At 37.1% G+C, this 13,250-nt stretch overlaps 1 protein-coding gene across 1 annotated transcript; it reads right to left on the bottom strand.

The window, feature by feature from the left end:
- Positions 1-4,561: 4,561 nt before the first annotated feature.
- On the bottom strand, positions 4,562-13,173 carry CENPL (centromere protein L). The gene is made up of 5 exons (XM_015832037.1): positions 13,105-13,173; positions 12,238-12,414; positions 7,824-8,069; positions 6,260-6,808; positions 4,562-4,805 (listed from the first exon to the last, which is right to left on the bottom strand). Exons 1-5 carry the CDS (start codon positions 13,144-13,146, stop codon positions 4,734-4,736), a joined length of 1,086 nt encoding a protein of 361 aa, XP_015687523.1. The 5' UTR covers positions 13,147-13,173; the 3' UTR covers positions 4,562-4,733.
- Between the last annotated feature and the right edge of the window lie 77 nt (positions 13,174-13,250).

The raw sequence follows: 13,250 nt of genomic DNA, 5'->3' as shown, positions 1-13,250 counted from the left end.
GCTGGCCAGCCCAGCCAATCCAGCTCCTTGCAACTCCCTAGCCAGCCACCGGGAGCACTAGATAATTTATTCATTTATTCACCTCACTAGACACAGCATGAGGTGAATAAATGAATACATTATCTAGTGCTCCGCGGGCCGGCTTGAAACGGCCGCCGGGCCGTATACGGCCCGCGGGCCGTAGTTTGCCCATTGCTGCCCTATACCATTTCAAACAAATGATTGTCCAATCTTTTCCTAAAAACCTCCAGTGTTAGAGCATTCACTTCTGGAGGCAAGCTGTTCCACTGGTTAACTGTTGTAATTGTCAGGAAATTTCTTCTTAGTTCTAGATTGCTTCTCTCCTTAATTAGTTTTCATTAATTGCTTCTTGTCTCGCCTTCAGCTGCTTTGGAGAATAGCTTAACTCCCTCTTCTTTGTGGCAACCCCTGAGATATTGGAACACTGCTATCATGTCCTTCTTTTCATTAAATTAGACATAGCCAATTCCAGCAACCGTTCTTTATGTTTTAGCCTCCAGTCCCTTGATCATCTTTGTTGCTCTTCTCTGCACTCTTTCTAGAATCTCAACATCTTTTTTACATTGTGGTGACGAAAACTGGTTGCAGTATTCCAAGTGTGGCCTTACCAAGGCATTATAAAGTGGTATTAATACGTCACGTGATCTTGATTCTATCCCTGTTAATGTAGTCTAGAACTATGTTGGCCTTTTTGGAGCTGCAGCACATTGCAGCTGCCAAATGATAATGGTGTTCAAGTAGTACTCCAGTTTTTCTGGATTTGCACCCAAGGTACCTATCAGTATTGGTATATCTTTCCTTTCTTTTGCCATAGTTATTCTATTTCTATTTTCAGGTCTTTGCATTTTGTGATTTTCTCCATTTCTTTCTCTTCTATCCTACTGCCTCCAAGTACTACTATGTTCACTATCCAGACTTTTTAATCTTTCTTATTGACAGTTGTTAAGTCTGATGTGTTATGTGTTTGAATACGAATGTCTCAGAGCACTTTAGCTTCATTTTCTATTACTTTGTCTATTTGGTGGTCCCACCAGTTCTTGCTTAGACGCAAATGCTATTTGTTGCAGATCTTCCAATATACTATTGTTGCTACTTTGTCATGCCGTTGTTTATGCATTCTTCTTGCAGCTAATAAGGTGGTCCACTGTTTCTTCAGTTTCTTTGCAGAGGTGGCATTTGCTATCTGTCATTGTCTTCTCAATTCTGGCTTTGTATGGATTTGTTCTTAAGGCTTGGTCTTATGCAGCCAGAATTAGCCCCTCTGTCTCTTTCTTCAACTTTCCTGACCTTAACCATTGCCAGCCTTTTACGGCATTATTATTATTTGAAAGACTTTTCTTTGAAAAAACATACTCTTTGCTATATGATATATTGTATATAAGTGAACCATTCCTGCTTGAAATTGTATATATTTCTGCTGTCAATACATATTAGTCATTCCATTTTTCCATTACTGCCCATTCTTCAGTTTAGTCTCCCAACTGTGTATTAATTGCAAAGTTTCTCTTTTCCAATGTTATGCCAAATTGACTCTTTCTGCTATCACCGTAACTTTTAATACAATGCTTTTCTTTTATATTCTCTGAGGTCATCTATATACTAGTAAAACTCTCATATCTGTTTGTAAATTTCAATTTATGTAAAATGATGTACCATAAGAAAACAATTATTGAATCAACATGCCTTAAAAGAGCTAACTTAAAGAATACATCCAAAATTCAGGAGCGATGACTCCTGTGGGACTGAAATTGGCAAAGCTGAGATCGCTTCAGTGTAGCTGTGCCATTGCACTGCCATTGTTAGCCACAGTCACATAATCATAATTTCCCTGTCAGAATCCTACAAGGAAAGTCACTGCGGAAGCTGACAGGAAGTGTAAACTCGATTGTGATTGCCAATGACCCCTGCCAACTTCCCAGAAGCAAAGTCTTTGCTGTGGGAAGCTAGCAGGAAGCATCAGTAATGGGGAAGCCAGCAGGGAAGGTTGCAATTTATTCAGATAAGTCTCCCACTGGCTCAAATTTCCCAGCCCCTTTGTGCTCACATTGGCACTTTGCACATTCCCAGGCATGCTTTCTGTCCCATACCACACCCCTTGTATGCCATTCTCAACCCACACCACCACCTCCCAAATTGCACAGCACTTCTTGTGCCACTCTGTGCAGCTTCTCAATCTATGTCATACTCACACAATTTCACCAACTCATGCAGTACCTCTTACACCCCCTCACAAGACCATCAACTTGTTTAGCTAGGGTTGGGAAATGTCTGCGAGCTTTAGGTAAGGAGACTTATCTAAAAGATGACCTAACAGGCCACAGATTTTCTAGTACCTAATAGCAATATGTGGTCTTAATTCAACTTTTGTTTTCATGGGTTTTTTTTAGTTTTCATGTATTTCCTTCCTGTACTATAGGGATTTTTTAAAGATAACTACCACAGGTAATAAAACATTTCCTCTTTGTTATGGCATTTCCAATACACCCTTCAGTATTGGAAATCCAAATATTTCTAGAAGTTTTTCCAAGAATGCTAAGAAAAATGAAATAATTTGTATTTCTCACAAATGCATTGAGACTCAAGCAAAGCAAATGCAGGTAGAAGATTCTTTTTGGAAATGACAAAAGTAATGGCCATATTTCCTTCAACCCAATACTACTGGTATACAACTTGCACCATCCCATTTGATTCGCTCTCTCATTCCTAAGCAGCCAAAAAGTAGCTTCCATGTCTACTACCATGTCCAACCAGAGAATCAAGCAGCCATATTGGCTAGCCATTCAGCTGAGATATGCACATTCACTTTATTTACAATAACCAAAAATTTTGAAAATCAAAGTATCCAAACCCTCCCCCATCCAAGCAACCTCTCTCAGATGACTGGGTGGCAATGTCTCACCTCTAAAATACGTAACGAAACAGACAGGGCCACAAAGTCCACTAACCTATCTTCTACAAAGTTAGTTTCCAATGAGAAGGACAATCCAGACCAACATATACTAGCAGGGAGTAAAAACATTTCTGTCCCACAGCACTTCCAGAACCAAAACCTGACAGGCCCATAAACCTCCTGACCAGGCTTGTGCCAGCAGTCCATACTCTCAGCTTTTCTTTGCACTCCATTGACAGTAATGACTGTCCAAGTAGAACAAAATGGTTACACTTTAAAAAATGGTCAACCTGTTGCCTCCTGATTATCAGAATGGAGAATACAAGTCCAATAGTCCACAATCACCAGAGGATCTTTAACACCACAATTAAAAAGCAAGTCCAAACTCACTGGAGATTACAGAGATTATGGCAGTACCTCATAAGTTTGCTCTTTAACTTGGGTCAGAAGGACTCTAGTAGAACCTTTTCCAACTAACAAAGGCATAAACTTTTCAGGCCAGATCATCCTTCTCATTATGCAAAATCATGTGCTGCACTCCATCTCTGACAATTGTCCAGACAAGCCCAATAAAAACAATACAGATGTTATGCGCAATGGAGCTCCCAAATCTCTGTTATTCATTCCACTGCTCAAGGAACATATCACCAAAAGCAAATGCTATAATCCAACAAACTGGCATAGGGAATGTATCAAAGGCCTTATCTGATACCACCTTTTAAAAAAACTTTGTCCTTTTGAGTGTATTCCTTTTATTTCTTTCCACTCTTTGTATTTATCCATAAACTGTATTTATCTGACTTTTCACAGAAAAACTATTAACTAAATCTGAGCCATCCAATGCAGTAAAGGTATCTCAGAATTCAAAGTGTGTTTTTGATATAATTTCTGAATCCCTTCCACATAATGTTCCAAATTAATCCATGAATTGCTGTCCCCAGCTGCTTCTCTGACTGATTAGGATACCTACAGCAATACATTTGTTTATTTAAATGTCTATTTCAGTTTCTGGGCAGTTTTTGCTTAAAAAAAGCATACCAGGCATTTTCCACTTTGTAAAATTTCATTAATTACCTAATGATTCACTTAAAAGGTATAGAAAATTATCCTCTTACATTCTTCCAATGTCTTTCCTCCTAAAGAAAAAACTTAAGAGACTTAGTTCAACTCCATGGCTAATGACTGCCCAGATTCTGCTTAAAAATTTCCACCCTAAGTAAATCCCATTTGAGGCAATCTACAGTATTGCATTGGTAAGCAATTGTCACTGTCAGGAAGTTTTTTCATGTCGCAAATAGGCTGCCCTACTTTGAAGCAATTCCGACCTCTTGCCTGGATAGTAAAATGAAGATGGTGCTCATCGTAGACCATTCCTCTTGCACCCACCCCACCCTACCTGACCCAGCTCAGATGATTCATGGAGCTATGTCTGAAGTAAGTAATCTATTATGGATACAGGTTTTGTATAAAACATGCCATTATAACCCCAATTTAATCCCATCTCCATGTTTCTTTCCTTGAAAAACTCACCTGAAATTAAAATCTAAAAATTATGAAGTTTTCTCACCTAGTTGGTTAGATTTTCTGAGCAAAAGTTCAGTATATAGACAGTTGTAAATTGTAAGTTATATATTTATTTTAATAATCCATATTAGAACTATGAAGATGGAACTATATAGCTTTTTATACTATATACAAAACATTTAACCTACCTTCTATTTAAGTACAACTAAAGAAGAGTGGACAAAAACAATTCTACAAACTTCATCCTAAATAATTTTCTGTAGTTAACTTTATGAGATATAATCTAGTAAGTAATTTGTCACAGTATCTTTGAAAGTGCCAGATCTGTGAGCAGTGACAGAACTCCCATCAGATATTGGGCCTGGTGAATCTGTTAAAAAAGAAAAGAGAGAGATACCATTAGATCCATGGAAACAATAAGCAAACAAAAAATTGTCAACATTCTCATTTTGGCCTCACTTTTAATCTAGTCTCAAACATTAAAGAAAGCTAACTTTATTTACCAAACCAATATGCTACCCATCTCACCAAAGGCAACTCTAGGTGGCTTACAGACATTGAATAAAATGCAGTATAAAACATTAAAACAATGAAGATGTTAAATTTAGAAATTCAATTAAAATAAAACTAAACAGAATGAAGAGGGAGGGAGCAAAGTGCACATAAGGAGATGGGGTGTTCGCTACTCCATTAGCCACCTCCAACATGCTTACACCCCCATTGGGGGCCCTGGGTGAATTGGCACAGCCAAAGCCTTTCAAAAGGCCCAAAGTGTGGGAGCAGATCTGACCTCAGAGAGCAAGATGTTCTCGAGGGCAGGAGCCATGGCAGAAAAGGCTTACTGGACCCAGCAGCCAAAATTACTTGACTAATGGGGTCTGCAGCTTGCCTCTTCTGCCAACACTTTAAAAGCTTAAAACAAAATATTATGTGCTTAATACTATGTTTTGCTTTTACAGGTAGTCCTTAACTTATAACCATAATTGTGCCCAAAATTTATGTTGCTAAGTGAAACTTTTGTTAAGTGAGTTTTGCCCCATTTTATGACTTTTCTTGCAACAGTTGTTAAGTGAATCATTGTAGTTGTTAAGTTAGTAACATTGTTAAATGAATCTGGATTCCCCATTGACATTGCTTGTCAGAAAGTTCCAAAAGGGCATCACATGACCCCAGGACACTGCAACTGTCATAAATATGAGTCAGTTGCCAAGCATCCAAATTTTCATCACATGACTAAGGAGATGCTGCAACAGTTGTGTGAAAATTGATCGTAAGTCACATTTTTCAGTACTGTTGTAACTTTGAACGGTCACTAAATGAACTGTTGTAAATCAAGGACTATCGATACAAGATAGCTATAGCAGAAAGAAAAGTGTTCATAATCTACAGTAAGGTTAAAAAATATGAAAATATGAAGACATTTTTAAAAGCCACAACTTTCTCTTTCAGATACTGAGTGGATAATGGAACCAACATGTTTTGGTTTGTAAAGGGATAAGACACCCCCTCCCCATGAATCTTTCAGCCCTATCAAGGTTGCCACAGTCCATTCTGCAGGAACAAAACAGCAGCAGAGGGCTTGCAGCTGCAGCAATCTTGCCTTGATTCTGAAGATGGAGTAAAAATGGATAGCACTTTTTAGGTCATTCAGACATATATAACCATGTCTACTACTCTTCCTTAACTATTTGCAGATGACACTGCTGGGGGAAAAAACTGCATATGATCAGAGGTGTCTAATGCCATTAGAGTATACTTTCCAAACATTTCTTTTTAAAGCAAATTCATATAATTATTATTGATCAGAAAAGCAAGTTTGCATACCTTTATTTTTCCCAATGAATGGATAGAGGCTACAGATGTAGAAACTTTCACTAGCTGTGTAGATGATAAATATATCTTGAAGTGCCTATGAAAGTGCTTGTAAAGGGAGTTCATGAATAATTCCACTTCTTCCTGCTTAACTTCTTCATGGAAACTGTGTATTGAATCCCAGAGACCTTTTGCATCTTCAGGATGGATAGCATAGGAAATATTCAAAGGATAAGGTAGACATGGCACAGAGAAAGTCAGTTCTGTTGCATTAGTATAGCGGTCCATACTGCATCCAGACCATACTGCAGCCATCCATGCAAGATGGATAGGAGTGATATGCAATGGACTGAAATAACAATCAAAAGTTTCCTGAAACCAAGTTTTAACAATATTTGAGAAACTCTGTGCACCATGTACAAGGAATAAAGGCAAACAAGTAAAATCCTCTGAGAGAGTCTCAACAAAATCGCTTGTACAAGTGTAACATAAACAACCCATCCATAACACCTTCTTTTCTTCTTCGTCATCATCATCTACCATTTGAGGTCTCTGCATAATCTAAAAAAAATTATGAATACATATATTCATGAATACATTATTACAATTCTATGAAATTGAGATAATTTCTGAACTTACGATAAACACATTAATAAATAAGTTATTATTTAATAAAAGTTATACTTACTGAATTTCATACCGTACTGTATCATATATTACAGATTCACAATGATCAATTTCTTAATACATGGATATTTTGCAGGGATTTTATTGGATTTATGTGAATGTACACCTTCCGAAGCTAAGTATTACAGTCCTAAAGAACCATTTTCAAAACAAATAATTGGAAGATTTCCCCCCCCCCTTTTCAATAGTGTCCAGTTCTGGTATACTGTCTGGACAAGTTCATGCAGTTTTCTTGGCAAGATTTTTCAGAAGTGGTTTGTCATTGCCTCCTTGGTAGGGCTGAGAAAAAGTCACTAGCCCAAGGTCATCCAGCTGGCTTCTGCCTAAGGCAGAATTAGAATTCACAGTCTCTCGAGCCATAGCCTGCTACTTTAACCACACCATCAAACTGGCACTCATTGGCAGATCACCTTTGGTAACTATAGGAACCTACAGATTCAGAAGCAGCATATTGCAAAATGCCACAACAGGCCCAAGTTGTTCCCCTTATGACTGTTCAGAGCTGCATAAGTATATAGTTATTAAAAAGCAAGAAGATATCGGAGCAGAGGTTTTGGTCTGATTCTGCTGGATTTGTTTCATGCTACTTTACCAACAAAGCCTGAAGCGCAAATATATATTCTTTCATCTTACTTAATGGATGCAATAACCTTTCAAGAAAAAATATTTTAGATTACCTGGGTTTGAATCATCTGGTAAAAAAAACCCCAGGAGTTCATTATAAAACTTTAATACAGATATATATATATAACCACTGTAGATGGATAAACAAAATTATCTAGAACAAAGTTCTTTTATAACCTGCCCACTGTAATATCTTTCAAAAGTATCAAGACAAACCCAGTTAGTAAAAGATTGGATTAGTTACCTACTAGATAAGACTACATACCTCAATAAGAATTGCTGCTTGTTTTTTTTCTGTTTTCAAAACAGAAAATGAAGAAAATTTCGCTTGAAACGTCAGATCAGTTTCATCTTCCAGTATGAATCTCTTTTCCTTTTGTGCAGTAATAATATTACTTAGTTGTTTAGAATATTCTTGCAATTCTCCATAAGAGAATTTATGCAGCGGAGTGACGCTGTATAAGGTCCACTGTTTACTTATAATGAACCGCATCGCATAACCAGCTTCCTCCTGGAAAAAAAAATTATAAATGCAAAAAATGTAACTCAGATCTATATTTTCCTGTCATAGTTTACAAAGCAGAGAAAACATTATTACAAAGAATTTATATAATACTGTGTTATTTTTGTACCTTTCTATCTTATAATATTATCTACAAAAAATATTGGTTTTATGGCTCAGAAGATAGCAAAAACAGAGAAAAATAAAAAGGAAAAAAATACACCACTTTCCCTTTAATAGAATAAAGGAATCTGTATTATACAACTGATTTAATATAATATCAAAAGCAGGTAGTATATTTAGTAAATATTTTTTACATATATAGACTGGATTTACATAGCATTTTAAGTCATATTTTTTTAAGAATTGAGCACTGTAAATTATGCTTCCTCATTCTTTTTTAAAAAAAGCAATGTTAAAGAAAGCACAAAAAGAGCAAGAATTACTTAAACCAAAGAAGCCAAAGACCTGAGATGAAAAGAAAAGGAGCAGTTAAAAGTAGCTTACATCAATACTATATTTTTGCCTGCCCTTAGTCTTGCAAACCATCCTTGCTTCTATATCCATCCACCACCTCATCCATTGCCTGTTGTACTTCAATATTCCGATATATTTTCTTGAGGATTCATCAACTTCATCTAACCACAATTTCCTCAAGCATTCTCTTCCTCTCAGCCTACTTCCACTTTCTTCAGTTATTATATTATTCAGTTGTCATTCATTTTCTCTATATAATCTAAGTAACATCACATCTACATTCAACCCACATTCAATTGACTGCTTGCCTTCAGGTCAGTTTTGGATTGCAGGTGACTGCCTAGTCAAATCCCTGTAGTTTTCTTGGCAAGGCTTTTTAGACTTGGTTTGCCATTGACTGTTACCTAGTTGTACCTAAAATAGGATTAGAATTCACAGTGTCCCACTTTCTAGCCAGATGCCTTAATCACTACACCAAACTGGCTTGCAGCTAGCATCTTTTTATTATTAATCCTGTGTCTTCTTGTTTAAATACACAAGTAGTTTTTAAGTACTTCAGTCTCACTGCATTTCTGTTTTTTCAACATACCCAATTCTCACTTCCAGATAACAAAATGGGCAGAAGCACAATTATAAAATCAGTTTACCTACTTTTGATTGACATTTTAACAGCATTTGTACATCTTAAAATGTCTCTGTCCATTTCCCCACCTTTAACTTGCTTTAATTTTTCACCATTTAATGTGTTGCCCCCAAAATAAGCCCTACCCCAAAAATAAGCCTTACTTGTTTGCTAAGACACTAGGTAAGGTGAGGTGGGGGAGTTGCCCACGCGCCCCACACCTGTTTACTGTGCCACAGGGTTCCTGCTGCTGCTGCAAGGTGTTGTGTTGTCATTGCGAGGTGCGTGTTGTTGTTATTGCCACTGCTGCGAGGCGCATTCTGCTGCTGCTGCCGTGAGGCCTGTCGCGCCACCACTGCAAGGTCTGTTGCATTACTGCAGCAAGGTGCATTGTGCCGCTGCAAGGTGTCCTGCCATGAGGTATGTCACATGGTTGCCACCGCCACTGTTGAGGTACATTGCAGGATGTGCTTCGTGGCTGCGGCAACACCAACAATGGCGGCCAGACATGCCTCATGGTGGCAGCGGCAATGGGACATGCTTCACAGCAACAGCTGTAGTGCGGCGGGCCTCGCGATGGCGTGATGCAACAAGATGTGCCTCGTAGCGGCGGCAACTGCAACATGACGGACCTCGCCGCAGCGGCGGCAGGGGCCCTGTGGCATGGTAAGTGGGTGCGGGTGCGTGGGGCAGCTCCTGTAAAAAAATAAGACATCCTCCGAAAATAAGACCTAATGCCTCTTTTGGAGGCAAAAAAATACAAGACCGGGTCTTATTTTCGGGGAAACACAGTATGTACAGAGGTGCTTAAAAATAAAAAATAAATTAAAAATTAACTTTTTTAAAAAAAGTATGTGAAGTCAGCTTTTCAATATTTGAAAATCATTTTCCTCAATAAATAAGTGAACAAGTAAGTTTGTGATTTGTTTGTATAATTGGGTTTTTATCTAGACTTTAGAACTTATGGAGAACAGTTAACATGCTCACATATTTATGCAGAAATATTGAAAGTTTAAAAATGTAAATGAATATCTTGCTCACTTCATCTTCTTACACAATTATCCTATTTGATATATTAATTTTAATTCATCTTTTTTTAAAAAAAATTAAACTTTATTGACTTTTAAAACATAAATCACATGATAGTTGATTAACAGTGTGTTTGCCTGGCTTACATTTAAAAATGAAAATCGTCAACAATTAATATCTATAATCCATAATTCACGTATTCACACAAATGTTTTTTTCCATAGATATTGTCTCTGATAGTTCCCATCATCAATACTCTTAATTTTCACTTTAATATTTTCCCTTTAATCAGTACCATGCTTGATCAATGTGTTTCGCTGAATCGGAGCGTTTTTCCCTCTATTTTTCCCCAACCAATTATACAATTTGTTCCAGATTTCGTAGTAATCTGTTTCACTCTTATCCTTAAGTTCTAATGTCAACCTATCAATTTCAGCACAGGATAAAATCTTATTTATTACCTCTTCTTCTGAGGGTGTCTCATTGTCTTTCCATTTCTGTGCAAAGACTAATCTTGCTGCTGTTAGCATGTGTAATAATAGATATAAGGATCCTTTATTGTATCTATCTTTAGTGATACCCAGCAAAAAGAGTTCTGGTTTTAGCTCAATGTTCTGCATTAGTATTTCTTCCAACCACTGTTTTATTAAATGCCAAAATTTTTGTGCTTTTGAACATTCCCACCACATATAGTAATAGGTCCTTAGCGATTCTTTACATTTCCAACATTTCGGTGAGGTCTTTTTGTCCATTTTGGCTAATCTCACAGGAGGAAGGTGCCACCTATAAAACATCTTGTATAAATTTTCTTTGTACGCAGTAGCTAGTGTGAGCTTCCTATTCCTTTCCCATAAAACCTGCCAATTATCTAAGTCAATACTATAGCTGAAATTTTTACTCCATATTAACATTGTATCTTTTACTTGCTCTTCCAACATATCCCATTCCAATAAATATTGATATATCTTTTTTATCTCTTTTTCCTCCGTTCCTAATAAAATTTTAGCTAATTCTGTATGCTCTAATTTTATTCCATTCTTTATCCTTCATATATTGTGATTGAATCTGAAGGTACGGCCACCATTCAAGTTCTATCCCTTCTTCTAATAACCTTTTCCTCGATTTTAATTCTCCTCCTTCGTCTGAGATGTCTTTATAAGTGATCGCCTTTCCTGATTTCATAAAATTTGGATGTATGAATATTTCCAATGTGGATACCCAATTAGGGATTTTCATGTGATTACGCTTTTTAATTCTGACCCATACATCTAGTAGTGCCCGTCTGAAGTAATGTTTCTGGAAGTACTGGTGAGCCTTGTGCTTTCCTTCCCAAAGAATTGCGTGCCACCCTGTCTGCATATCGTGGCCTTCTAAGGCTAATAGTCTCCTATTTCTCAGACGTATCCACTCTTTCGCCCAAGTAAGTGTGGCTGCTTGATAATATTTTTCCCATTCTGGGAGGCCAAATCCACCTCTTTCTTTCGAATCCTGTAGAAGTTTGAATTTGATTCTCGGTTTTTTCCCTTGCCAAATAAATTTAGATATAGTTTTATTTAAGTTTCCGAAAAACTCCTTTCCTAATCTAATTGGAATAAAAAAAGTAATTTAGGTAGTACGCTCATCTTTATTATTGCGATTCTTCCCATTCATCTTCATTGCATTCATTGCATCAACATTTGCTGCAAATCATTCAGCCTATCAGCCAACTGCATATTATCTGCATCACATCACCAGAATTATTTCCTATAGATTTATATTTATATAAATCAACCAACCAGATATTATACATTTTTGTCATATTCTCAGCTCAATGTCCAATTATTTACTAAACATTTTTATTTATTCATTTTTTATTTCCATACTTAACTTTTAGCATATCACATTCAGCAGCCAACCCAACTCCAGAGAATACTTGTCATGATGAGTAAATTTGTGGATGCCTGCCCTTAGAGAGTAATTTAAATTGCTTAAGAGTATTTAAAAGCTGCTTCCTCTTCAAACATGTTGCCAGTTACATTATATTCAGTTACACTCTTCATTGTTCCTTACCTGTAGATCAGGATATTGTGAAATCATTATCTTAGCTGGAGTCTGACCAAATAACTTTCTTTTCTTGAAGGATAGCATACCTCTTGAAAGATAGGCAGTATTTGTAAGACTTGCTCCATAGTCTGTAATTGCTCTTCCAACAGTCTTCATTCTCCTGTAATTAGAAGTGCTAGCATCCTGTAAACAGATTATCTGTCATTAGACAAACATGTTACACAAAATAAGAAAATCTCATCTCATAGATTGATATGTTGTACTGACATAATACATGAATCAGAAAATAGCAAACTATCTTTTAGCATATAATAGTGTATTGTACAAATCTGGCCAGTTGCTTTTATAAATTCATAACCACCATACATAACTTTGGTGTATTATGATCATAAGGCTTCTTTTATCTGTTAAAGTAAGAATGGAGTTAATCAAAATAATCTGGAGCATGTAAGCAACAGAGGAAAGATGAGCCTTTTAAAAATATCATTACAAAAGAGGCAGTGCAACATGTGAAGGATAAATTCATCAGAATCTGCTAATTAAAGGAATGTTGTTGAATCATTCATTAAAAAATGCTGAATAATCATATCTGGCTCTGGAGAACTACCTTTGTTGGACTGGATAAATGAGTTATCAGACAGACAGACAGCAACTTTATTATGGCCAAAGACCAGCATAAATATAAAAAACACAAGGCACAGCTCTCTTTCACCGTGTCTTGGGAACCCAGATAACTGTATGGAGTAACCATTCTTACAGTTACTGGGCAAACGTGGAGGGCCCAAGTTTGGAGAAAGACTTCCCGCAGTTACCCCTCAAACGATTCCTATCGGGGCGGGTAGAAAACCGTAACACCCGCAGGCCTCGTCTTACCCTTCGGCGATCACGCGCCGTGGACAACCGCCGGGAAGACATCTCTCCCCAACCTTTCAGAGAGAAAAAAAGCCAGCAATACTTAACACCGAGGCGGGCGATTTTTTTTCTTTTTTAAAAAATTGTCTCCCGACAGCCAGTTCGGC

This window comes from Protobothrops mucrosquamatus, unplaced genomic scaffold (assembly GCF_001527695.2).
Source record: "Protobothrops mucrosquamatus isolate PMUCROS unplaced genomic scaffold, P.Mucros_1.0 scaffold_294, whole genome shotgun sequence".
Classification (NCBI taxonomy): domain Eukaryota; kingdom Metazoa; phylum Chordata; class Lepidosauria; order Squamata; family Viperidae; genus Protobothrops; species Protobothrops mucrosquamatus.
This window is presented reverse-complemented; position numbering and strand designations above follow the sequence as displayed.